Here is a 27,411-nt window from a genome sequence, read left to right on the forward strand (position 1 = left end):
TAGCTCAGTGCTTCCCCACCCTAATGTTCATATGTTTCATACTCAAGATTTATGCTACCTAAGGAATGGTCTAGAGCCAGCAGCACTGGCGTCACTTGAAAGCTTACTGAAAGTGCGGACTCTCAGGACCCACACCAGACCTATCAAATCACGACATGCATTGTACTAAGATTCCCAAGAATCACTGTAAGCATAATAAAGTCCAAGATCTACTCAGGGTATGTTTACTCAGGTATTATTCACACAGACTCTGCTCTCAGAAGGACCCTGCACATGGTTAAGTGCTCTGCTCTCAGTATCTTGAAATGAGCTCTGCCTTTTCATTTTATACTGAGCCCCCCCAAATTATGTAGCTGATCTCAGACACACAACTCTGCGCCAGTGTTTTTCAAACTTTGGTAGGTCTATGACCCAACTGGAGTATTGTTAGAAATTCGTATTTCCGGATACCCAAAGACTGAATCAGTAGGATAGGAGGTGAGACTAAAACCCCTGTAACAAACCCTTCATGCTATTCTGATGCAAGTGGCCCATTCCCTTGATCTTTTCCTAGTGAAGTCATTTCCATCCCGCATTGTCCGGGAAACACAATGAATAGCACAGAACTTGCTGGACACCAGAGCAAAGGTGTTTCTGGTGGAGCAGCGTTCCCTACAGGCATTCTCAGCAAGGCTCCCCACGTGTGCCTGAGTGGCCCTGCAGTGATCCTGTGACATTTACAGAAGTATAAGAGGAAAGAAGGTGCGGTACAGGAAATCTCATCTCAAGAGGGACCACCTGGGGAAGCTGGTGTGCTCAGCAGCAGGTCTTAGGTTTTTTATGGTCACAGACCATTTTGAGAATTCAGCAGGGACAGGTGTCCCTCCCCAGTGAAAATTCTCCCTTTGCACATTCTGAGGAGCACACAGGTCCAGGAATCAGCCAGATGTCCTGGCTGAGATGTCTGTCACTTCCCGGCTCTCTAACCTGGCCTATTCCTCAGACCATTCCAAATGGTGGAGTCCTGATCTTTAAAGTGGAGAATGGGTAGGATAATCCACTTCACAGATTGGCTGCAAGAATCAAAAGAAACGGTGTGGATATAAAATATTTGTACACTGCAAAGCATATATAAATTTGAGGTATCATTATACATACTGAGCTACATTGCTATTTCCAGCATTGTAGTTAGGATCAGGACACTGTGTTTGTGAATTTCCCCTAAGGCCATAGAACATACTTGGTGTACTGAGAGAGGGAAATGAATACAGACAGAGAGATGTGATTAGGACTTGGCGAGATAAGCTGGGAGATTTGAAAATGTAAGGAAAGAGAAGGGAGCTTCCACAATTTGGGGACTCCAGATGCAAAAATAAAAAAGACGAAATCTATTTTTATACGTGCAAACAGTTTTGAGATTTTGGAAAATGCCTTTAGTCTCACAGTAATTGAACATTTCTGCCCCTGGGTATAATGAAGATAAATAGCAATGGTGGTGGTCCATATTTAGTTTTGACTTCAGAAGCCTTCTGTTAGAATCCGCTATTCTGAGATAATGTTTAGTAGTTAAAATCTGGGTCTCTCTGATCTAGCACATATTATCTCTGTGGCTTGGGAGAAATATTTAGTTTCTTTGTTCTTCTGTTCCTTTTACCAACAGAACCTTGCTCATAGGGTTGTTATAAGTACTGGATGACTTAGTACTCCCAAAATACCTACAGCATGGGAATCCTTGTGCAAAGGGAGAGCTGATGGTTCCCTGAAGGTCTAGCCATTCTGGGTATGGAAGATGCCTCCAATTGTAACTACCAAATAGTTATGACTAGGGAATTAGTACTTTGCTCAGCTGGTTTTCAGTGCTCAGTGCTGAACTTCTCAGGACCCAGAAGACTCAGACAGCCAGTGCTCTGAGGCTATAATCGCACAAGATCTCTGCTGCCCATTTCCAGAAAGTGCCACTCGTAACACTAAGACAGGGAATGTTGTGTGTGTATACTGGGGGTAGGGGTGGACGGGTGAAGACAGGGCGTGGAAAAGTCATCCTAGCATTGCTAAGAAGACCTGACTCTGATTGCCCCCACTTCCTTTCCGGTGCCTGGACTCACCCGTCTGTTTTTCCCTCCAGGTGCACAATTGATAACCGGGTCACCCGGGTGGCCTGGCTAAACCGTAGCACCATCCTCTACGCTGGGAATGACAAATGGTGCCTAGACCCACGTGTGGTCCTCCTGAGCAACACCCAAACCCAGTACAGCATCGAAATCCAGAACGTGGATGTATATGACGAGGGCCCGTATACCTGCTCTGTGCAGACAGACAACCACCCAAAGACCTCCAGGGTCCACCTCATTGTGCAAGGTAGGCGGGTTTGGCTGGACGGTCTGGGCAGTGGCTGGGAGAACCCATGTCCAACACTTTTTCTGTGATCCCTGGCAGAGATGAGTTCTGTTTGTCCCATCTGGACAGGACAACAGGACAACTAATTGTCATTCGGCCATTTGAAGTTGAATTTCGACATAAGTTTTCCTGTTGAATAGAACTAGGATTTTCTTTTTGTTTTGTTCCAATAATATATTTTCTCAGAAAATTATCTTCTAATTATTGCTTTCCTTGGCTTTTTTCTCTTTAGATTTTTTTTTTTTTTTTTTTTTTTTTAGGTTCTATCCAGTTCTAAGCTTGCTTTATTTTAAGATCTGTGTTTTAGCTCTTCTGGCACTACACACACGCCATATCCTCCTACAGGCTTCAAAGAAAGCAAGAACCCGTCACAGATGCTCTAAACGCCCACCTGGGACACGCCCTTAACAGCCACCCCCACTGTCTCCTGCTTGCTCGAGTCTCTCATCTCTCAGCCCTGGTTTCTCCCTTTTAATAACCTGTGTCTGATTCTCCATGTTTGCTGGCACCCCGGGCCTGCCCCCTCTTTCTGCACTCCTCACCCCCAGCTTTGAGGCCTATGTACTGGGTTGGTTTTGCATCTCCCTGGGTTCTGCCCTCTCCCTGTTTCTCAGGCCCTGGGTATGGTGCTCACCTGTTCCCCACAAAGAACTGGCCCCAGGAGATTCACATAATACTTTACCATGGTGGACATAGGGCCAGAATGAGACTTGGTCGCTTTCGGGCTGTGAGACCTGAATCAACTTCCTGACTAGGCTTTGGGGTTTCCTTCTGTAAATTGAGTCACTGATGTGATGAGCTTGCTAAATTTTATCTGATACTTAGAAGTGGGTCTGGCACCTATAGAGCTGTATACATGTTAACCACCAATATTTTTTTTAAATACTGATACTACTTTTTAGCTTTTTAAAATTCTTTTACAGTGGACCACTAGCTCATTTTATTATCTCAGAAGCTTAGGTTCAGAGTAGTGGAGCCTGCCTTTTCTGCTGGGGTCTATTTCCCAGCCTGATCTCTAGTTCCCTTCATCCAGCTGATGGGCATCTAGGGCCAGAAGCTCCTCCAGCAGAGGCTCCTTCAGCCACCACTCCTTGTCAGGGCACCCAAAGAAAGGGGAAGGATTGTCAGATGCTTGGCTAGAGAAACAAGGGCAGGAAAGTGGCTGGAGAAGGAAGAATGCAAAGGAGCTAGAGGAGTTTGGGAACGTGAGCTGGGAGAAGGGAAGAGAATGTACATCCCAGGTTTGGACATGTGCTGGGGAAAGGCAGGCAAGGTGAGTGGGGATGAGACTCAGCACAGCAAGAGAACTGTGACCTTGGCTCTAAGCAGGGACCACAGGGACGTCTATTGCCCCTCAGTGCTGGGCCAGAGCTTGGCCACACCGTGTGGTTCTTATTTCTTTTTCTCACTCCTCTGAATGGAAATTATGACTTTCCTATTAATTCGTTCTATAAATGAACATTTTTCAAACTGCTGGATGCAAACAAAATTTTTTAAAGGAGATGAAATTGCATGAAAGGTATCACCATATTACAAACAGCAGAATAAGGATCATTCTCTAAGACTTTTGTTTCAGGGTGTGTAATGTTTTTTTATGTAAATACATTTGGGGGGGCGCTTGGGGGGCTTGGTCAGTTAAGCTTCCGACTCTCGATCTCAGCTCAGGTCTTGATCTCAGCGTTGTGAGTTCAAGCCCCTCCTTGGGCTCCATGCTAAGCATGGGGCCTACTTAAAAAAATTAAAAAATCAATCAATTGGTCAATAACTTTTTTTTTTTTTTTTGGTCAATACCTTTTTTATGATGGATAGTTGACTGAAACATAATTTGAGGGCCTCATCTGATGAGGAGGTCTGGCGACCGTTCCAGTGGCACCATCTGTATTCTCTACGAGGGGTGCTTCTGAAGCCATCCCCCAAGCTCCCTTCACGCCCTGACCTGCACACACTTACTATTGAGAGCACGATACCCTGCACTGACAAAGAAAAGTTAACAAACACACACTAGTACGACATTCACTTTAACAAGCAGGAACTTTCTGGAACTGGAATATGGAAGAAATAGTGGAAAATGCTGAAACTTCCCTGAAAATAAGGACCATGTTTTTGTCTTTTTTTTTTTTTTTTCTTTAAGCCCTCCCCTCCCAACACACACACCTACACACCCACACATTCCTGCCCTAAGTACCTGGGAGAGTGCCTGATCCAAAGTGCACATTTAATAAATGCTTATTGAAGCAAATGGCTGGAATTATAGTCCAGAGGTCTTACACAGCCTCCAGAGGGGAAGCGGAGTGCATGTGGGGGTAGAGACCTGGGAGGGACGCGGCGAGGAGGTCTACATCAATCTTCGCTCATGTCCAAGCTAATGGAAAATGTCTAATCCCCAGCTAGGTGTTTACATCTGTGACTTGGCTAGGTGGCCTCTTAGCATGACACGCCACCTCAAGTATTGGAATCTCATCTTGGGCTAATTTTCGAATGCTGATGGGTGTATTGATCTGGAAACAAGCTAGGTTAAAAAAGGCCCTGGTCTTGTACACAGACTCAGCCCAAGCTAATCCACTGTCGATATGCCTGGGCTGAGCATTATTGACACTTTAATGAATAGTGGACCATAGTTTTCAGAGCCAACCTGTCCCCCCTTCTTAAAAGCAATCAGACAAACTAAATAGAGCTAGACTCCCCCATCTCTGTATTGGAAAGAGGATACATCGCCATCCAGCATTTAAAAAAAAAAAGAATATATTTATCTTGGGATCATTTATTATACTGAACATAAACCCTAATTCCCCTAGCAGGAGCTGACTGTCTGGATTTTGTCGAAGTTGCTATTCACCCTAAACACAATGCTGCTGGAATGAAAGTCAGACATACTAAGTTTTCAAAATGGCATTACAGTCATTAAATACTCACAGACATATACTCACACTGCACGTACACACACACCACACACACAATAGCAGCAGCAGAAAGAACTAAACCGACTGTCTGCCTCCGAGTATGTGTATTTATATATATATATATGTGGTCAGCTTCACATACAAATAAACCTACACAGAAGGAAGGTAATCACACTTCTATAGTATCCCGTGAGCTGCTTCAGGGAGAGACTATCTTTCCTCTTGTTAGCAACCTACTCTTTGTCCCCACTAGTTCTTTGTTCTGGGTCTTCTCCATGGTTGTGACTGAGTATGTTTAGTTCTCGCGGGCAGCTGGGATGCCGCCTCTGCAGATGTCTGAGAGTCAGACCTTCGGCCCTTTGTGCATGCCCTTGGTATGCCTTCCTTCCTCCGTAGGGGTTATAATTGCTGGCAAACAACTCTGGCTACGGTACTTTGGCCAATCGCTTAGCACATGGAGATGAGTAAAAAGCCGCCTTCAAAGAATCCGTTCCCATTTGTGTGGAGATGGACGTCTATAATGTTTGTCCAAGTCATGACCAAGAAGTCATTTTCTGCAAGTATAGCTACTGTTGGCTGAATCCTTCTAGGGCACCCACCAGGAAAAATCAGCAATGTGGGTCCCCTTACCTGCATGCCCTCTGATTATACATTCTAACAGATTCAGAAATGACTTGACAGTAATCAGGCTGGTCTTTTTATGTGGCAGTGCTTCTGAGCATGGGTCTGTCCCCAAGCTCAAGCCCAGGATGAAGGGCTAGGGGTCTTTCCTTGGTTCATGGTTTCCAGAGCTTCTGCTATACACATCATCTCCTGTCTTTCCAATCCTCAGGACAATCTTTCACTGGTGGTAAGTTCTAGATGTGCTTTTTTTTTTTTTTTTTTTTTTTTTGAGTTATCTCTGGGGCTACCTAAATTCTCCTAAATCTTCCCCAGGCTGATGGGGGTGGGGCCAGTTTCCGAAGGTCCTGGTAGGGCTGGTGATGTGGCTAGAACGTAGACTAGGTTGGCCTAGCCTGGGCTGCAGAGGAGTGTTCCTGCAGTGGGCACTGTAGGGGCTGGAGGAGCAGCTAGTAAGTGAAACCATGGGGAGTACCAGGTGAAGTAAGTGTGAGTGTCAAACCACAGAGATCTCAGTCTCTGTGGCCCAGAATGTTAGACCAGCCTGCCAGAAGAAGGTGACAGTTTTTCCGATTTGCGTTGTTCAGGGTCAACATAGAGGGAAGAACGGGCTTCTGGCTACAGGCACTGAGCCCAGGTGATCACATTGAGTGAGTCTTCCAGATAAACCAGGAATAAGGGACAGCTTTAAAGAAGAGATTGGCTCTGGGGGCAGTGTGGGAAGAGGAAGAGGGAAAAGGCAGCAGCAGGGGCTGGTGGTGGCAAGGCGGAGGGGACAAGAGAACTGAGTGAGGTACCTACTCACCACAGTGGCTATTGAAAATGGGCTAAAACCAAATAAAATTTAAAATGTACTTCCTCAGTTGCACTAGCCGCATGCTTCTATAGCCGTGTGTGATCAGTGGCTTCTCTATTAGCCAGAGAGAAATAGAATATTCTCTTGTCTTAGAAAGTTCTTTTGGGGGATGCCTGGGTGACTCAGTTGTTAAGCATCTGCCTTCAGCTCAAGTCATGATCTCAGGGTCCTGGGATTGAGTCTCGCATTGGGCTCCCTGCTCTGTGAGGAGCCTGCTTTTCCCTCTCCCACTCCCCCTGCTGTGTTCCCTCTCTCGCTGTGTCTCTTGTTGTCAAATAAATAAATAAATAAGTAAAATCTTAAAAAAGAAAGAAAGAAAGGAGGAAAGAAAGTAAGTTATTTTGGGCAATGGGCCAGTACATGTGAAAGCAAAAATGGGTTTCATTAATGTAAGGGGTCAGGTGTGGTATGGAAAAGAGAATGGGGTTTTGGAGACAAGACAGAAATAAGAAAAGATGGAGGTCTTTTAAAGACAAGAGAAGGGTACTACAAAGGTGGAGGACTGGAGTTTTTCTGTTAGCTAAGGCAGAGAAGAAAAACCAGAGTCTGAAGTTGTATCCAAAGGAAAATAGAATTTAGAGGTTGGTTAAATATGGGTGTGGAGTGGGGAGGGAGTACACCAGGACCTTGAGGGCTCTAAAACAAGGTGATACTAACTCGTTAAAAGACTCATGTTCTAAAGCATCGTGTGACGGCTTCATGAAGCACCTCAGATCCCTGGACTTCTTAATTGTTAGATGCCTTGAACACTCCACTCAGAAGGAGTTGGTAAGGATTAAGAAATACCACTCACATATTTTCACGCCCACTTAGGCAGCCAGAACACAATCTTTTAGGCCAGCGTGAGGGAGATCCGTTTTAGATTTATTGAAATTTGGGTCTAATGATTTCCATCCCTTTGACCTCAGGGTGTTCTGCTCTGTGAGTATAATTAATAAGTGGCTGCTTCTGGAGTCCAGCTGCATATTTTAACCCTATTCTTCTCTTGATCCTGGTGCTCCTGGGGGTATCTAAAATGGCTAAGCCTTTGGAAGAGAAAGTCTCGTGGAGAGCTCAGAGTGAAATAACACACCTTGTGGGACCGAATTGTTTGCTAAATTAAGGGGATCGTGGAAGCCCTCTCAAAGCCTCACCATCTTGCAAGCGCCCTTGTGTGACAGTCGAGCACAGCTTCCCTGGTGGCCCACAGAACATTAGCGAAGGTCCTTTTCATCCAGGTGCGGAGGCCTGAGCCGCTGTACTTGAGGGGCTTTAATCTCACTCAGACACATGTTGGCATGATAGCAGATGTTAGCCCACAGTGCTCCTAAGACATGGATATTAGTGTAATAGCAATAATAACAAAATAATAATAATTAACAGAGCTTTTGGGTCTCTAGCACTTTTTCCAGGTTCTATCTAGGTCTCTCTTTTGTCACTGGAGTATCTAGTCACACCCTCCCTTTTGTTTGGTGTAAATGAGTTTTCCAGTTTCTTCCTAAGCAGAATTAATCTGAAAATCCCTGCTATTGTTTGATAGTTAATTACCTGTCTCGTGGAGGTCAAACAGCTCCGAAGCTCATGAAAGGGAGGAGATGCTAATGCCTCTGGAATGGGGCAGGAAGGAGAGAAAGGAAGCCAGAATGCCGCTGTCATTCCCTGCGTTAGAGGAATTCCAGAGAGAAAGGGCCTAGGCCAGGGAGAGAGTCAGCACGGGCAGGTGACTTGCAACAATGGAGCTTTGGCGGTACCAGCCCTTCATTACCTTTCATTGTCTTTGTCTTCCGAGCCCTCTCTTCTTACCCGCCTGATCTGTATAATCGTGTTGCTTTCCAATCCTGAATAATTAATTGACCTTGTCAAACTAAACTCATTATTGTGATTAAGGGAACAGGAACAATAACTTTTAATTTCTGGACACCTACGCCCCATAGAATCCCCCCGCCCAACTCTGAACCTGTACAAGAGGAAATTTGAAGCACAACATATCAAAGGGAATAATGTGCTCTAATCCTTACGTTGAGAGCAAAGATTTCTGTCTCTGCAGCCACATCACCTAGAAAGCAATGTGCCCTCCTAGCGCTACAAGGCTCCCGTAGCATTGAGAAGACCTTTGTACTGACTAATTTCCATTCAAGCCATAGCTTGCTGAGCCTGTAGTAGAGGGAAGCGTCACCATTCGGTTCTAAATCAACAGAAGTCACCTTCTGAGTACATCTGTGCTCTTTGGGCTTCCATAGCCTGTGTGACAGTAGGTCACATTTGCCATCCCAAACTGCTTTCCAAATTATCTTTCCTCTTACTGCCCTGCTCAAGAAATAGATGAACGTGCACATTCGGTCTGATCATAAGACTGTGCATCTGAATTCAACAGAACTTTCAAAAAGTCAGGAAATTAAATCCCACTACAAAATTAGAGTGATCCTCAAACACCCTGGAGAATGACAAGGAAGTAGGGCATTTTACCTGAAATTGATTTACAGAATTTAGACAGCATGCAAATGAAGCATTTCAGTTCTAACTGGTGAGTTTTAAAATTTCTCCATGTAGTTCCTGACAATGGAGGGGCTGAAGAGTCTCTTAGACTAAAGGAATCTGAGAAAATTGCTGTAATGAAAGTCACGGTGGTTTAATAATGGCATTTTCTCTGCCTTCTGGGGGTGTTTGGGAGGGTCCCTCATGTTTTGGAACCAAGTTTGGAAGACTTGACCTCTGCCTCCTGTGCTTCCTGGTCACAACAGTAAATAACAACAGGGTGGCCCTGGCCGAGCCCTTCCTACCACTTATGGCTCTAAGGAAACAGGAAGTTTGGGTGACCCGACCCTATTGCTTCACCAGAAACACTCACAGGAGTCAGGCAACATCCCTCCAGGTTAGCAGTTAGGGCTCCCAAAGGAAGGTCTTTAAGCAACCACAGAATTCTTATCCCTGAGGTGTTTTTCCTCAGGGAGTCTGAGTCGCCTCTGATTGAAATAGCATAGTGGCTCTGATTCCTCCTGGGTCTTGTGTACCCTTGATGCCTCCAAGTAAGACCTGTTGTCCTTTTATTTGGAGGAAAGTGCAAATGTCAGTTCCTGAATAAGTTGCCCTTCCAAGATACATTCCTATAGATTCTTATTCCCATATCAGAAGCTCCCTGTAGTTTATCCGAGCAGAACTTGAAACAGATAGTGTTAATTAAAGATGACACGATGTCTCTTTATGGCCTCAAGACCCACTGGTATGGATCTGACTAATCCCGGAATATGTTTACAAAAGCCTTCTTACAACATCCCTAGAGGTTTCAGTAGGTCTCCCCTGTAGGTTGTGTATTAAGTGTTAGAAAGGCCAGCACTATGGATCTGAAAACCATGACTTTGGCTAGAGGAGCTTAGATACTCAAAAAAAAAAAGACTTTAAAAGCGTCTGATAATTCTTTTTATTTTAATTTTTCTTAGACTTTATTTATTTATTTGAGAGAGACAGAGATAGTGAGAGAGAGCATGAGCCACAATCGGGGAGGAAAGGGAGAAAGAGGATTCCTGTTGAGCAGGGAGCCCAATGTGGGGTTCCACCCCAGGACCTGACCTGAGCCAAAGGCAGACACTTAATCAATTGAGCCACCTAGGCACCCCCAAAAGCCCCTGATAATTCTTCTGGGTTTTGTTTGTTTTTATTTTTATTTTTGTTTTGCTAAAATTGAAATGCCCTGCTTTTTAGGGCACGGGGTGAAGTTGGTGACTGTCTCTAAGTCCATTTGCTGTCAGACTGAGAAATCTCAACTGAAAACTTTCCATTCCATCAAACGGTATTTTGAAATTAGGCACTGGGGACACAAAGACCCAGATGGAGTTCCTGTCCCATCTAGCAGAAGACATCCATATACTTACAAATAGCTCTCTTATAAGGTAATGTGGTGGGTTAGGATTCTCTTATATATAACTGCTCCTAATACACTGAAAGGGAAGCAAAACTGCATGGTTACATTTCACCAACCCCCTCAAGAGTGAATAGGAATTTTAGGTCTGGAGAGAAGGCAGCAATGACAGGTGCAAAGCTTGGCATTCTGAGGATGTATGATATGTTGGAGGAAGAGTGATGACACGAAGGTGGTCACGGGACAGGGTTCCTCTGGTGAAGTCATTAAGTGTATGGCCAGAAAGATAGTCTGCACATAGGTAGTAGATGGCCTGTGAGCCCTGGGAAGGAGCACAATGAAAAGTGGTAGGACTTGGAGTCCTGCAGATTTTCAAAGTGGGCTCAGTTTTCCTTGATGTTTAAAAGAACATCACATCTCTTCCTCAAGGAAAGTTCCATTAGGTTGTTCTGGCAAAGGGCAAATATCTAGAAGTTTATCAGTAGAATAGAAAATGACAAGTGCCAGGGTCAAGAACCTTGGTAGGAAGAGGGAATTATTGGAAGGAAAGAATATATCCAACCCCAACTTGCTCTATGTCCCTTGCATGGTAAAGATTGCCAAAGACTTTTCTCCCACCAGGTCAGATTTTAAAACCTTAAAAATGTATGTTTTTTAAACCTTAAAATGTATGTTTTATAACCATTGCAGTCACACTAATTATTCTTTTTCCATAGTAAAGATAGGCTAGCTACATTTCCCTGTACACCAACAAAAAGAGTACATGACCCTGGGGCTCATTGTTCTGTCATCATGGTATTGTACCAGAGAGAGCAAGGATGTGGGAAGGATCACAGTGAGCAGGAAAGGGCCCATACCCTTGGGAACTGGAGACTGGCCTGTTGCCAGCTGCACCTTCTCAGTGGTACCCAAGAGCCCCCACATGCAGATGAAGGAGTCTCAGAGTTTCCGATGTCTCCAGGCTAATTTAGGCTCTAAGGTGTCAGCTCTAGCATATAATCATAAGACTTCATTTCCTGTTGAATATCTTCTATGGTAAATTAATGTCTAACATTGGTAAAAATCCTAATTGGCTTTTGCTGGAGGTAGGCTCAGTGGTGAAATGCTACTGGAATTGCCAGAGCACAATGTTTTCTTTTGAGGAGATCTTCATTTCAAGTTATTTGAGAAAGAATTTATTGATTTAAAATTAGGACAGTTTAATTTGGTGGCATGTTTTCTTTATGTCTCAATTATATATTCATGCCTTGTGGTAAACTCAGCTGGTGGGGGGATTAAGAATTCAAAATAGAGGATTTTCACTTGGCAAATAGTGCTTCTACTGTGATTAATTGGGAGTCTGCACAATGAACCCAGTGTTGGCTCCGTTGGGGATTGAATAGCTTAATAGGAAGAAGGAAATTTCAGAATTTAGGAGTCCTGAATTCCAGTCTGAATGTGACAATAAGTACCTGGAAGAAGACCCACTTCTTTAATCTATTCCAACTAGATGTACTTTATAGGAATGTTTGGATATATCGCATAATCCAATTTGGAGAAAGGTACCAAATAAAAGGATGCCAAATGCCCTTGCATGTTAAAATCCTTCATTTTTGTAATTATTATCAATAGTCAATGTTGCCAGTTCTTCTATCCATTTGTCTTGTTTGACTCCTTTAAGCAGACACCACTCCTCTGTTAGAGCTGTGCACCTATATTCTGCTGCTGGTGTGGGTCCTCATTCCCAAGAACCTGTCTGGATTGTATTCCCTTTCTCCATCCTGGTTCTGTCCTTTGAACTCTGGTGTTGCTGGTTTTCCGACCTTCTGGCCTGGTGATGTTCCTCCACTCTCTAGCTGTCATCCCTTTGTTCTCATAATTCAGACTGGATTTGTTTTATGGTGGTCTCATAATGCTCCGAAACTGGACTTAAGAGAGGAATCGTCATGCTAGCCCTGCTCTTGCACCTAAGGATCCAAGCTAATTGCGTCCTTTCTTCCTCCCCTGAAAAAGGGAGATCAGACATTATTTTTTCCCCCTTTCACACACATGTAGACCACCATGTGTGTAAAACCAAAATATAGGTTGGGATAGATACAAATATGAAGGAGACCAGTCCCTCCCATTAGGATATATATGGGGGTGGGGGCAGCAATTAAAGTTTGAAAAGAAGGGCTACTGGGACAGAGCCATTCACCAGAATGCAAGGATTAAGAGCCAGGTGCCTCCTAAGTTTGAGAGAAAGGTATGGGTGTGGGAAGGCCACACAAAGAGAAGACTTTAGAAATGGATGGTTTAGTATTTCAGATCCTGGCTATTAAAAAGATCATAAAATAGCTAGTCTGCACACACCCACTCTCCTCATCACTCTGTCTCTATTCATAGCCAGAGTGATTGTTTCAGACCTGAATCTGATGGGACCTCAAGGACTTAACCTAAGAGAGCCAGTTCCTCATTAGGGCCTACAGGACCCTAGGATGAGCACCCTCTCCACTCCTGGTTCACACTGTGCTCCTGACTCCCCATGCTCATTTGATTTTATTTCACTCTTCTTGTTCTTTCTGGTCACGGGCCCTTTCTACATTCCCTCACCTCTGCCTTGCATCTTCTTCCTCTTTTTGTTCACTGAATCCTGTTTATTCTTCAATCATGAACTTGGATGTCAATTCCTTAGGGATGCTGTCTCAGACCTGCCTGTCTTGCATTAGTACCTCTCCTTCCCCAGGATTCAGAGCCATGTTATTCTTTGTGTTTCTCGACACAGTAATAATTTGACATTTTTTTGTATGATCACATGGTTATGTCTGTTTTGCCAGTGGACTGTGAGCCCCCTGACGGCAAGAGGCCCATCTGCTTTTGCACTCTGTCCCCAATATCTGGAACGTAGTAGGGGCACATGGGTTACTGGTTGGATAACGACAAAATTGTAAAGCTTCTTTTAAAAAAAATCATTAAGCAAAATGATTCATTGTGTGTTGGGACCGGCTATGGTATGCTGAATAACAGCGACTCAAATACATTAGATTCTAATCCTTGGAATTGTAAATGTCACCTTATATGAGGACATCTTTGCGGGTTTGGGGAAGTTAAGTGTTTGAGATGGGGAGATTATCCTGGTTTAGGCAGGTAGGTCCTAAATATAGCCACATGTATACTTATAAGAGGGAAGCCAAGGGAGATTTGATACGCACACAGAAGAGAAAGCAATGTGAAGAGGGACCAAAGAGAGTCAGAGTCACTGGCCTTGAAAACTGGAAGGATGTGGCTATGAGCCAAGGAATGTCAGCAGCTACCAGAAGCTAAAGAGATGAAGGACATGTTCTCTAAAGCATCCAGAGGAAGCATGGCCCTGCTGGCATCTTTACAGATTCTGTCATTCCTTTGATCTGTCCCCCCAGTTGCTTGGCAACTCACAGTAGAATCCAAAGTCCCTGTTGTGTCCTAAAGGTTCTACAGTGTGTGGCACTTAGTGTCTCTCTGCCCCCCTTCCTAAAACTCTCTTTCTTAACCTGTCTTTTTGATGTTCTTAGAATCCCCAAAAGGGCAACCCTCTCTGGGCTTTATAGCTCTCTCTGCTGGTACCCCATGCCAGGTGTTCCTTGGCGCTCTCATCCAAAAAGTCACTGTACAGGAGAGGTCTCTCTGATCACCTATAGGACATAGAGCTCGCACCTCCTCCAGGGACTCCCTAGGACATTTCTGGGATGGTTGCCTTTATGACATAGATCATCTATCGTCTTGCATATATTTACATGTTTAAGAGTTGTCTGTGTTTCACCCCAAGAGAACACAAGTTCCATGGGAATGGGGATTTGGTCTGCTTTGTTCACTGTTTTATCCAAGTGCCTAGAACAGGGTTTGGCACATAGTAGACACACAATAAGTAGCTGTAGAATACATATATGATGAAAAGTTGAAAACTAGGGCTTTCTATTAAGTGAACTTGATTTATTATTATTGTTATTATTATTATTATTATTCCCAGCATGCATTGTGTTCCTTTGCTTGAGTGTGAAAGTGTGAACTTTTCTGTTAGTTCTATCAAAATGATCCTCAGGCTTAAGCTAAGTTTAGTGGGGTGGCTTTTCTTAGCAAGGTAGAGAGGAGGCTCATGCTCCAAAAGGAAGGAATAACACACAAAAGCAAGGAATCAAGAGACCTGAGTGTGGGTTGTGCTATCTAGAAGGCTGCAGAGAAAGCATGAGTTGTGGGGAAGTAACCCCAATTGTCCTTCTGGGAAGAAGACCAACTCTATGCCAACCCAAGAAGTTCAGATTTCACTGTGGAGGGGATGGGGAATCACAGGAAAGTTTGAAGCAAGGAAATTACATGAGTTCTAGTTTAGAATGACTTTTAGGATCAGAATGGGGAATGAATCAGAGGGGTAGTTTTGAGGCAGGGGCACTGGTAGAGAATGAGAACGTGGTTTATGCCATGTTCTCCTGTGTCCCTGACCTAGAGAGAGTCCCTCTCTCTTGAACAACTAGACACAGAACATTTTAGGGGAGCTGGTGGAGGCTGGATGGGTATGTATGCACACTAAGAGTGGTCTGGGCTCAGTTTTCTGGATGGTCCTATTCCAGACACATGTGTTCTTCTCAGTGTGTGGTTTGTTAATGTTGAAAGTAAAGGGAACTTAAAATTTTCATCTTTGTTAAAGCTTTGGGTTCCCATATTTACAAATAAAGAAAAAAAAGAAGATTGTGCCATGTTTTATTTTAGTTTGGAATTCTGAGAATATGTCTTTCAGCTTACTGAAATGAAACCAGATCCACCAAAGAGGAGATAAGGTATACACCAGCCCACGACAGAAGGGTAAAGCTTAAAATAAGATAGGAGAGAATCAAGCACCAGGAGGGCCTTTTAAACAGGAAAATATATTTAGGAATAGAATAGCATGTTCAGAGAAGAAGAAAACATAAGTTACCAAAAACTGCCTGTCAGCCCACCCAGATGTCTGTCTCAGAAGCTCATGAGGATCTTTCTAGGAAAAAAAAAAAAAAAAAAAGTAATAAGAATGTTGACTCTCCCTAGTCCAATTGGACCTGAACAGTGCAGGGGCAGGTGTGGGTAGAGAACCTTGTGTAGCTGGGTTTGAGAGTTACAGGTCAGGGCACAGTGAACTAAGAGCCAGAGACAACTGAAAGTCAAATTGAAAACTTCTTTTTTAATATGAAATCCTGAATTATGTGTATACTCCTTAGTAGAAATTGTGTAAAATCAGGTGAGTGGGCTTGTTCAATGCTTCTAATTACAGTGTGCCTTTTCTTTCCCTGACCTTGTTGCTATATTGTTGTTCAAATGAAAAGTAGGAAACAGACAGAAAGAAGAGCCATTCACCTAAGTAGGTCAATACAGTCTTACCCCATATTTCCCTACTTTGTTTTAAAATAGTTTCTAGGAGCATCTGCGTGGCTCAGCCGATTAAGTGCCTGACACTTGATGTCAGCTCAGGTCCTGATCTCAGGGTCATGAGTTTGAGTCCTGCCTACTTAAAAAAAAAAAAAAAATCTAAAGAGTTTTTAGATTGTCATCCTTCATTGCTATATCTTAAGACATCTGCAGCCCTCCCTTTTCTCTCTTTAGGCAATATTCAGTCTGTTCAATACTCAGTAAAGGCATATTCAACCTTCTTATGGAGCTCAGATAGCTATTTTTCCCATAGCCAGGATCCATGGGACCTAGAATCAAGTGGTGGAAATGGCAGTGACCCTGCTCACATAACTCCTAGTGGCCAACCAGCAAAATGTTTGCCACCTGCTCTTCAACTTCAAGATCCTCTGGTCTAGAGAACTTAGTTCCAAAGGGAGGAATGCTTCCAACAGGAGAAAACAACAATGATTCCATTGAACTGGAGGCTGAGACCACTACCTGGCCACTCTGGGCTCCTCATGCCTCTGAATCAACAGGCAAGAAGGAGAGTTATGGTACTGATTGGGGTAGTTGATCCTGACTACCAAGGGAAATTCAAAATGGACGGTATGTTGAGAATCCAGGAGATCCCTGAGGGCCTATTTTAGTATCATCATGGTCTGTGGCTAAGCTAAGGGAAAACCAACAACCCAATGTAGACATGACTAAGAGAGTGCAGAGACCAGACTTTTCAGGAATAAAGGTGTGGTTATCCTGCCAGGTCAAGAACCATGATGAGCTGATATGGGACTGATGGTAAAGAGAATGCAGAACAGTTAGTAGAAGAAGGTAGTTATAAATAGCATCTATAAGCAGATGGGTAGTTACAGACATGGGGACTTTGTCTTGAGGTTTTTGATAACTTCTCTCTGTTTTGTGAGGAATACTTTTGTGTTATGTGTACATATATTAAGCAAACATCTTTGTTTTCTTTCCTCTCTTATTCCCCTATCATGTAATGTAAGGTGTATTGACTTTTTTTGTGAATTTTACATCATAGTGTTTAAGTTACAGGATATCAGGAGAAAAGCAAACATCACTCAAAGCCTTTACCTCCTTTTCTAGGAAAGGATTAGTACATTCTCAGTGGTATGCAGGAGAGTTGTATCATGCTAAGTGGATTATAACCTTTTTATTTTCTTCATTTGGAGATTAGGTATAATCTAAGGAGTTGGTATGGGTGCCAATTTAGCTAGGGATAGGCTTTTTGATTGTTAATTTTATGTGTCAACTTGACTGGGCGAAGGGATGCCCAGCTAGCCGGGAAGACATCATTCCTGGGTGTGTCTGTGAGGGTGTTTCCAGAAAAGATCAGGATTTGAATCAGGAGACTAAGTAAAACAGATCTCCCTCACCAATGCAGATGTACATCTTCCAATCCCTTGAAGGCCTGACTATAACAAAAAGCCAGAGGAAGGGCAAGTTTGCTTTTTGCTTGAGCTAGCATATTCATCTCCTGCCATCAGACATTCACACTTCTGGTTCTCGGGCCTTCAGTTAAGGATTGGATTACACTACTGGCTTTTCTCTTCTCCAACTTGCAGATGGCAGATCACAGGACTCCTCACCCTCCATAATTGCATGAGACAGTTTCTATTATATATATATATATATATATATATATATATATATATATATATATCCTATTAGCTCTTTTCCTCTGGAGAACTCTGACTAATACAGATGACAAGTGAGGTTTTTTTTTTTTTAATGCTAAAAATCTTCCTCAGATTTAGAATAAGTACAGCCCTATAGACACTAGCATAATACTGGGTAAGTTAGCTAAGGGTAGCTTATGGCATGCAGAGGAAGCAGGTAAGCTAAAATGGAGTCAGTGCTTTCTCACCCAGAAAACACACAGTACCTCTTGCCTCACCTTTCAGTTCAGACCCTGCATGAAGAAAGAAGCATTGATCACATAAAATCTTTTTCCTGCATTCATTCCGTATTCAAATACCTAATAAGTTCCTTCTATGAGCCACATATCATGCTAATTCTGTGAGGGTAGAACACAAATACCAGATACTTATCTACAAAGAAATAATATTCTAGTGGTTGACAAGATAAGTAATAGTCTTCTATTGCTATTCAAGGAGCAGGTAGTTCATTGCAATATAGGCAGAGAATCAGGGCAAGTACCACGGCAGTAGCAGCCACTTAGAGAGGGTCCTATGAATGAGAACTAAAAAGGAGGTGCCCTTCCAAAAGGACACCTCTTCTTAGTTGAGAGCTGAATAGGATTAGTTAGGTAAAGTAGGGAAGGTGAACTGTTCTAGACAGGTAACAGCATATACAAAGGCCAGAAGATGAAGGGAATATGGACCATTCAGAGAAGCTGAAAGCATCCTGCAGGCAGACCATTAGAGGAGGGGATGGAGGGGTCTGAGGTGAAACCCAAGAGGTGGGCGGGAGCCAGATCAGAAGCATGGGAATTTTTCTTAATGGCAAAATGGGCCCAAATTAAGAGTGGACCCTATTCAGGAGGATTGCTCTTTGGGGGTCAGTTTTGAAAAGAGTGTATTTGGGAGCAAGGCAAAGGCAAAAAGGCTCTCCATGGTCTGTCATCCTTATCTAGACACTTCTTTACCCATGCCTACCCAGAGCTGCCCTGAGTTAACAGGAGGCAATGTCAAAAGCAATCTCACAGCCTATGTTTTAACATTGAGCAGGGTTTCAGTTGTGCCTGGATCTTCCAACTTGGTTTCAGTGAGCAGCTGTCCAGATCGGGATAGTTAGTGTTGATGTGGCTTCCTTTTCAGCGATAGGTGGTTCTTTGCCATTTCCCATCTGTCTGTCAGAGGCAGTCTTTCTTTTGATCATGCCAGCAACTTCTTTTTCATTACTACAGGTACTTTTGTTGTCCTCAGCTGTTGTGTGTGGTGTTTAATATTTTTTCATTTCTTTCACCTTTGTTCTGTTTTACTTTTCTCACACATTCTCTTATCTGACCCACTCTTCCTTCCCTTGTCACTGACACCGTTCTTTGTTTGACCTTTTTTATTCTCAGAACTGTGCCTTTTTGCTCATGTGCTCTTTGTTTTCATATTTGCTGGAATCTTCATTCTCTCAACTACACTTCCCTCTATCCCTTCTTCTTTCTCCTCTTTCTTGGCTCCCACTCTTTGGCACCCATTGTTCACTTTCCTCCCAGGTCACAACTCCATGCTCCCCAGCCTGCTGACCCCTCTCAGCCCTGCAGTCATGGGGTCCCACTTGTCCACAAGGGCCATTAACCCTTGACATGGCATCTGTGGTTTTGCCACCAGCACTAAGAGCTCGCATTGCCATTACAAAGAGGCTAAGATAATCAAATTAGCCTTATTTATTTATTTCTCATTTCCCTTAGTAAGTACAGCTTGAAATTTAGCTGCTGTTCTACGCAGGTTATGTCATTTCCCCTGGAGAGTCCCTATCCAACCTTAGTTGAAACTCTCTCCCTGTGCAGCACTGAGAGAGAAGATGGTAGATTTAAGAGAGAGTGTATCTGTCGAGACTCAAGCATGTTGTGTCTGTGCTCTGTCCCTGATGCCATGAGTATTGATGGATGTGATTGTATGTGTGTTTGGGGGGGATTCAATCTGTTTCTCAACCCAAGGAACTCACAGCTGATGGTAGACAGGATGGACTTACAGTATTATCCAGAGCTATGTGAGGACCATAGAGAAATACGTTCTACCTGACACTGAGTTCTGCTGGGGTGATTCTAGAAGGAGGGAGAGTTCCAGAAGGCCTGATGCTTTATGTGTGGAACTCTGTACTAATCCCCTCTAAAAGAATGACAAGTTGTGAAGGCACCAATCATCAGAAGTGTTCCTGGCAGGTTCACCTGGGTGTCTCAGTCAGTTAAGTGTCAAACTCTGGTTTCAGGTCAGGTCATGATCTCCCAGTATGGGATTGAGCCCACATTGAGCTCTGTGCTCAGTGCAGAGTCTGCTTCAGATTCTCTCTCCCTCTCACTCACATTCTTATTCTCTGTCTCTCAAATAAATAAATAAATCTTAAAAAAAATAAATCTGAAAATCTGAAAAAAAGGAAAAAAAAGAAAGAAAGAAAGAAAGAAATGTCCTCGCTACTTCCACCAAACACCTGGAATGTTTTTCTGCAGAGAGGCACTGCCTGTTACCAATCACAGGCTATAGGCCACTAGGCCACAGCTTCAGGAACAGGGGATTTCCTGCAGTGGTACGGTGACCACAGTACAAAAATTTACTGAGTCACAAGGGTCTTCTCTGGCCCCTGCTATGCCCAGAGACCTTTCTGTTACAGACTGGAGTACTTTATTGGGTCATAGTGACTCTATTCTGCTCATAGAAGATTATAAACATAGCTTTTCAACTCACAGGATGGTTAGAGGCAACTATAGGAAAACAGTAGCTGGTAGGTTTTCACGGACAATGATAATATTTATAGCTACACCTTATTGAAACCTTATTATGTAGCAGCCAGAAATCAGATGAAGCACTTCATGAATATTATTTAATGTTCAACACAACCCCATGTACCAGATGCTATTATTGCCCTTACTTCAGAGATGAAATGGAAGCTTGCTAACCTGGGTAAGAACAGACATTACTAACTGGCAGAACCAGAATCTGAAATCAGGCAGTCTGACTCTGCATAGCCCATCCTCAGGCAGTGTGCTTCCCTTTAGGAGCAAACTCAAGTTAATCTGACTCAGAGGTTGGATTCCAAGTAGGTATGGTCTCCATAAGCTTGGGCCATGGGTTCAAATCATTTCAGGGCCAGAAACTACTTTGAAAACCACCCAGCCAGTGATTCTCAAATTTTAAATGTTACAGTTACATGGGTTATTATTAAACAAAAGCAATGTTGAATTTTTCCCCACAGAGATTCCAATTCAATTTATTAGTAATACTTCCCAGGTGCTTGTATTTTTCACCCATGTTGACAACCATTGTTCTAATACCACAGATGGGAAAATATGAAACTTATAAGACTAACTGGGGGCGCCTGGGTGGCTCAGTGGGTTAAAGCCTCTGCCTTCATCTCAGGTTGTGATCCCAGGGTCCTGGGATCGAGCCCCGAATCAGGCTTTCTGCTCAGCAGGGAACCCGCTTCCTCCTCTCTCTCTGCCTGCCTCTCTGCCTACTTGTGATTGCTGTCTGTCAAATAAATAAATTTTTTTTTTAAAAAAAGAGGTTAACTGACTTGTCCAAGGTCACACCACTGGCTAAGGCAGTTGTGAGGACCCATCCCAACTCTCCAGGCTTTCATCCAGGGCTCTTTCCCCTGCCCCTGATGAAAGACAAATCTTCCCTTGTGTGTGAGAGAGAACACAGTAAAACAACGTGGTGGGTAAGATTCTGGACAGAGACACAACTGGGCTAAAATAGTTATTGTGTAAACTTGGGCTTCAGTTATCTGTGTTCTGGGTTTGTCTCACCTGCAAAGTGAGCAAAATAATAATAAAGCTTGCCTCAAGGAGTTGTTGTGAGGTGATATGGGGAGATGATAGCACATAAAGGTTTCATAATCCCACCCAGCATATGGTACTTCATTTTACTGTACGGAAAGGACCATTCATTAAACAGCACTCTCATGAGCCATCCTCATGTGGTAGTCAGCAGCAATAGAAACTTTAAATTTTAAAAATAAAGTAGTATATAAGTAAAGATTTTTTTTTTTTTTTAGGTTCTAAACCCACTGAAGATACCATGTGCTTTTAAAATGTATCTTGGCAAGTTGGTATCTCCTGTGGACCTTCACTGTGTGTTTACTGATGGCACGTCTGGCCACTGGATTGGCCAGGCATTCAGATGTGGTTGTTGCCCCAATAGCATGCTATCACAAATGGGAGTAGTGTTCTGCCTGCCCAGGTTCTTCTCAATCTCATCACCAGAATAGAAGTAATGATATTTATAATGATGATGAGGGGGGAAAGAATCAGCATGTACCCTATAGATTAACTGGACCTTTTCTCTATGGAATTATGACTTCAGGAGGCATGGCTTTTTCCATATTATTTTTTTCCATTCTATCCAACAAGGAAGCCATGGTAGAAGAGTTCAATCTAAAAATAATTTCCTGGGACACCTGGGTGGCTCAGTTGGTTAAGCAGCTGCCATCGGCTCAGGGATCAAGTCCAACATCGGGCTCCTTGCTCGGCAGGGAGCCTGCTTCTCCCTCTACCTCCATCTGCCAGTGCTCTCTCTCTCTCTCTCTCTGACAAATAAATAAATGAAATCTTTAAATAAAATAAAATAAAATAAAAATAATTTCCTAAAGCTGATATAATAGTATTCTTCCCAAGTCTCCCCTTACCTGACTAGACCTTTCCCCTCTGGTTGTTTTATTATCAGCTTCCCATGACCTGTTGGTCTCTACTCCTTACACTTCTGTTTTTCTCTTTGGGCTACATCATCTCCAATGACCTGGCCAAACCTGTGACTTCAATTACTGAGGTTTCACTAATGACAGCCACACCCTTACATCCACACCAGCAAAGCTGTATCTCTATAAGAGCCTATTGGCTTCTCCTCTTGGGAGTTCCACAATATGTTCAAAATTAAAATTAAACAAATCATTCTTTCCACCCAAAATACACCTCCTTCTGTATTAGCAATCTTGAAGAATGGAACAACTGTTTGCTCATTTTCCAGGAGAGAGAGCTAGAAGTTATCCTTAGTTCTTTTTTTTTATTTTTTCCCCCTCCTCAATGGCATTTCTCATTAAGTCAGTCATCAGATCCTGTAGATATCCCTTGTTCACATCTCTCCATCTTTACTATCACTGCCTTGGTTCAGGATTTTATCCCATTTTTACCTGATTTCCTTATGTATAACCTCAGTTCTCCACTCTGTGTCCTCTGTGCAGTGGTCACAGCAAAAGTAAAAGCAAACATGTATTGGGTCCCCACTAGATGATCGGTACCAGGCTTCACATTTATGAAATCTCATTTAAATCCCACCACCATAGATAGTAGATAATAAAATGATATTTACATCTTGCGAATGAGGAAACCAAGGCTAACATTAAGAACTCAATACCTTACTAGAGATCATAATGCTTCTAAGTGGAAGATGGGGTTTGAACCCTTATCTGCTGATACTATGCCCATGGTGGGCATCCATCCTGTCCCCAGGAAGCTGAGTCCTTGCTTCTCTTGCTAAGCGCTACTTCTTGCAAACTAAAGTCTTTTTTCTTCTATTTTGGGGGGGGGGGGTTCTTGTTTCCTTAGCAATGTTGATTTCATTACATTTACATAATACTTCATGCTTTAACTTAATTTATTTAGTGCTATTGTATAGTGCCCTGGGCATATTGGGAGAAGCAAGAACTTTATAAATAAAATTATTATTACAGCTGCTCCAGTGACAGCCTCTGAGCTATTTAATAGATATATCAATTACTCTCAGTGTTGAAAAATTTCACCTAAAGCCCATTATGGCCTAAGTTTTCCATGTCTTTTGCTACTCTCTCCTGCTTGTGTAATCTTGACACAGTCATGTAGCATTTCTCCTTACTATCCCCATCAGAATTGAGCAGAGAGAACTTTACATTCCATGTAATGTATTATGGAGAGAATGACCTCGTTTCTTTAGCCTTTTTGAATCACTGAGATTCTGAATCCCATTTGCTAGACCTAAAATGTCAGTTTTGCGATGAATGAGTCAACCCTCCTTTCCCACCTCATGCTAAATAAGACCTCGTTATCCATTAGTCTGTTTAGAAATATCTTCCAGGGTATTCTAGAGCTAGATAACACCCAATTATTTGGCATCTGGGATTTCAGGACTCTAAACTTTGAGATTTGCACAGACAACATTTTTGTCAGTCTCTAAAGGAAGTAAAGCCCAAACTGGGTTTGGGTTACTCACCTTCATTTCTAACACTAAGGCTACTTTCTGGAACCTACCTGCTACCTCATAATTTCATAGCAAGAGATGTGAGAGGACTGTTGTCTTCAGTTTAAAGAATGTCAATGACATGTTGAAGAATTCACAGAATAAACCCGTGGCCAACCTGGGATTTTTCCCTGGGCAGCTCCCAAATCATTCTAGGGGACTTGACCTTCTCCCCTCCTCCAGGTTCCCCCCATAGCATGCTCTTTCTTCTTCTTTTTAACATACTGTATGCAAGTCATCCATTCAATGAAAATGAACTACATACTTTCTACATACCAACAGATGGCTGACATGCACAGTGATGAACAAGATGTACATAGTTCTTTTCAGAGTGTGGGTTCTGCATTTCCTCTCATTTTGTCTTGACATGTCTCCCTCTCAAGAATATATTCTTGTCATAATTTACAGTTGTATTAAGAACTTCTGAAGAAGTTTTCTAATTCATCAGGGACATTATCCTGTGCTGTCTTCATTCCATGTTTTCCATTTCATTTTGTTTTGGTTTGCTGTTTTTGCTTTTGGTGTTTTTTGTTTTGTTTTGATTTGAGGGTTTTGGTTGTTGTTGTTATTGTTTTATAAAACAAACAGAAGTAGCCAATATGCCCATTACAAATGAATTCATTCCTATTCAAGCAGCGGCTGTCACGTACCTTGCCTGAGGCTTCTTACATTATGAGCAACATATTAGCTTTAGTTGTCTGTAGTTCGTCCTAGCTACACTGGGATCCCCAAATGAATGGAAGGCACAGTAACTCAAAAGATTTTATTGTATTATACATGGTGGTCATGCATATAGCACAGTAAGCTTGTTCAAGGTGGATATGCATAACCCCTCTCTTGACCAGACAGAGGTTGTTGGATAGCTAACAACTATATTTCCTTCTAGCAAAATAATATGAAATGAACTATGACCCAGATGTCTAGGTAAGCAAGAAATGACAGGATGAAACTTGTCTTCCCCCAAAAGGAAGAATAATTTCCAATAAAAAATAACTAAACAGAAATACTCAAATTGCTATCAAAGGATGCAGCCATAGAGAACTATCTAACTAAGTTGTTTTCCTGCAGCTCAGAAATGCCTTGCAATCCACAGAGTAATCATTGGGAACCCAAGGAACTTTGCATTCCTCAACCTGGTATTCTCAAAATACATAATCACCCTGTGACCATTTGCATCCCTACTAAGCACAAACTACTGTTTGCGAAATTGCTTTGTGGAATAGATAACATACCACTACAGTTCCACATTTTATGATGATGTAGGCCATACCACCTCATATTTTGCCACCTCTCTGGAATGCATTTAGAAGCACAATTCTAGGCCCCACCCACCCCCTCCCATTCTCGAAACAGATGGTGAACTTTGGAGCCCATCTTGAATGGGTCAGGACAATCCGGGGTTGCCAATTGAAGGCTGGCTTAGACCATTTGCCCCTGCTCTGTTGGGTACCTCATATCGGTCTCATTGTAATTCTATGTTAGTCCTTCAGTAAAAATGGCCAGCAAGCCCAGAGATAACAGAATAGGAATCAATGGGACATGCGATTGTCTGCATGCAGATTCTCTTGTCAACCTAGTCTCCAATCCATTCTGCCAGCTCAGTCTCCTCTGGGACTGAGACGTTTGAAAACAGTGCAGCAGCCTCATCTCCCGGGCAGTGTTTTTCTCCATCATTTGCTTTATTAAATATTGATTTTCTGTTGCATTATTAAACCTTAAGTCCAGAGCATAAATTCTGGGCTGATACTTTAATCTGGCTCTCCTCATTTTTTTGGCTTTTAGAACTGATTTTCAGGCCAGCTCTCCTGGGGAATCTCTAAGTCAACTCAAGGCCTGAGAGAAACCTGCCTACAGGAAAGGGCGGCGCCCAGACTTGAGAAGTAGCTGGCCTTGCCAGGGCACTACAAAAATGACTGAGTCCCTGCAAAGCAGATCTTCACTTTATACTTGTTCCAGACACAGAAGCTTGTCCCCATTGGGATTCAAGTGGTTGTACCAGGAAAGTCTTTGGATTCACAACATCAAAACTATTGAGTAGGCAAATGATATGCTGAATTGATTTTAGAATCCGACATCACTGAACTCCTCAGACATTATCTAATCCACTGTCCATTCATCCCCTATTCTTTTGGTCTATTATTCCTAGGATTTGAGTCATCAGATATAAATATGCAGGCCTTGCCTTTTTTGCTTATTTTGGGTCTCTGGTTTATTCTTATTTTCTCTTCCTCTCTGTTCTCTCTGGGGCCAGTGGTTGAGTGGTCAACTATGTCAATCCATTGTAGAATAGAGCCATCACAAACACAAACTTTCTGAGGTATGTTGACATCTCCAACCAGCTGTGTTTGCTATGGTGACCTCCAAGTTTTATTCCCTGTCCTTTGAATAGTTTTCTAGGCTGCTGATGTCACTAGCCTGAGCCTGGGGGCATGAGCCTGAGGATAAGAAGGAGAATGGATCATCATGCCTTTGTCTTCAACAATGACAAACCAATAGGAGAAAAATGGAAGTAAATATTTCTGGAGTTTCTCTGGCAGAATTGGAGCATGTTGCTGTCTACATGGATGTTTGCAGAAAGCAATGGCCATCTTCTGTCTAGACTTTAGTTTCTCTCCTCTTTCTCTCTGTGTCCTATCAGGTCCTACATCACCAGAAATCTGGTGTTAAGAAATTATCCCAGAAACTAGCAAGATTCTGGTAAAGTGCCATGGTTGGAAGAAGAATGAGGAATGACTCATTCTGGGATAGAGAAAGAGCATAACTAACTCAGACTGGGCACTGACACCAGCCAAAAGTGAACCTCAGGTGCTATGGGCCAACGGCTGACTAAGTCTGCGAGGCCACATCAGATGCAACTGGAAAAGAGTCTTGGGGAATATTTCATATATACATATATATATATGTATATATATATATGTGTGTGTGTGTGTGTGTGTGTGTGTGTGTGTATCTGAAGGTTAGGTGGAAGACTGTATTTACTTCAATTCCACCAACCTCCTTCATGTCACCAACATCCTTAAGCCTCCAAAGAATAAGAGATGTGCTCTTGAAGATTAAGGTAAATCTCAGGCTATGGATCTTCTCACAGTTTTGTCCATACCCAAATCTCTCCATAGTAAGTAGGCAGGTAGATAGTACCTACAACTCATTTGAGCATTGTCAGTGACGAGCAACTAAGTACCTAGACATGTATGTGCTTCCTTTACAACAGTTCTATCTTTTTAAAAAAATATTAAGCCAAAATTTGCTTTGCTCTAATGTGTTCCTTTCAGTGATGTCCACTAGAACTATGTAGAATAAGTTGCATCCTTTGTAATAATTTGAAGTGCTTGGCCATCAGTTGAAAGATAGGAATTAAGAATCTTAAAAATTTCCACAATTTATAGGACAAAAATGGCTGAATATTAGTAGCTGCATATGTTTCTGATATTTAATCTCTTTGTGTTCCAGCTTTCTCATTTATACAGTTCAAGTATAACTGCTCATCACTTTCTGGAGGCAGGGGATTGAAATTAGGTGAAATGGTTAATATCAAGTAGCATTCAATATTTTTAAAATTCAATTCAA

The 27,411-nt window shown here is 42.6% G+C and overlaps 1 protein-coding gene across 7 annotated transcripts in view; it reads left to right on the top strand.

The window, feature by feature from the left end:
• The window catches only part of NTM (neurotrimin), a 967,921-nt gene that overhangs the window by 780,517 nt on the left and 159,993 nt on the right, over positions 1-27,411 (top strand). For all 7 annotated transcript variants that reach the window (XM_047692549.1, XM_047692554.1, XM_047692553.1 and 4 more), the window contains one exon: positions 2,105-2,337. In XM_047692549.1, the coding sequence (XP_047548505.1) occupies positions 2,105-2,337 (233 nt within the window). The remainder of the gene's footprint in view (positions 1-2,104; positions 2,338-27,411) is intronic.

The sequence above is a fragment of the Lutra lutra genome, chromosome 10 (genome assembly GCF_902655055.1).
Source record: "Lutra lutra chromosome 10, mLutLut1.2, whole genome shotgun sequence".
In the NCBI taxonomy this organism is placed as follows: domain Eukaryota; kingdom Metazoa; phylum Chordata; class Mammalia; order Carnivora; family Mustelidae; genus Lutra; species Lutra lutra.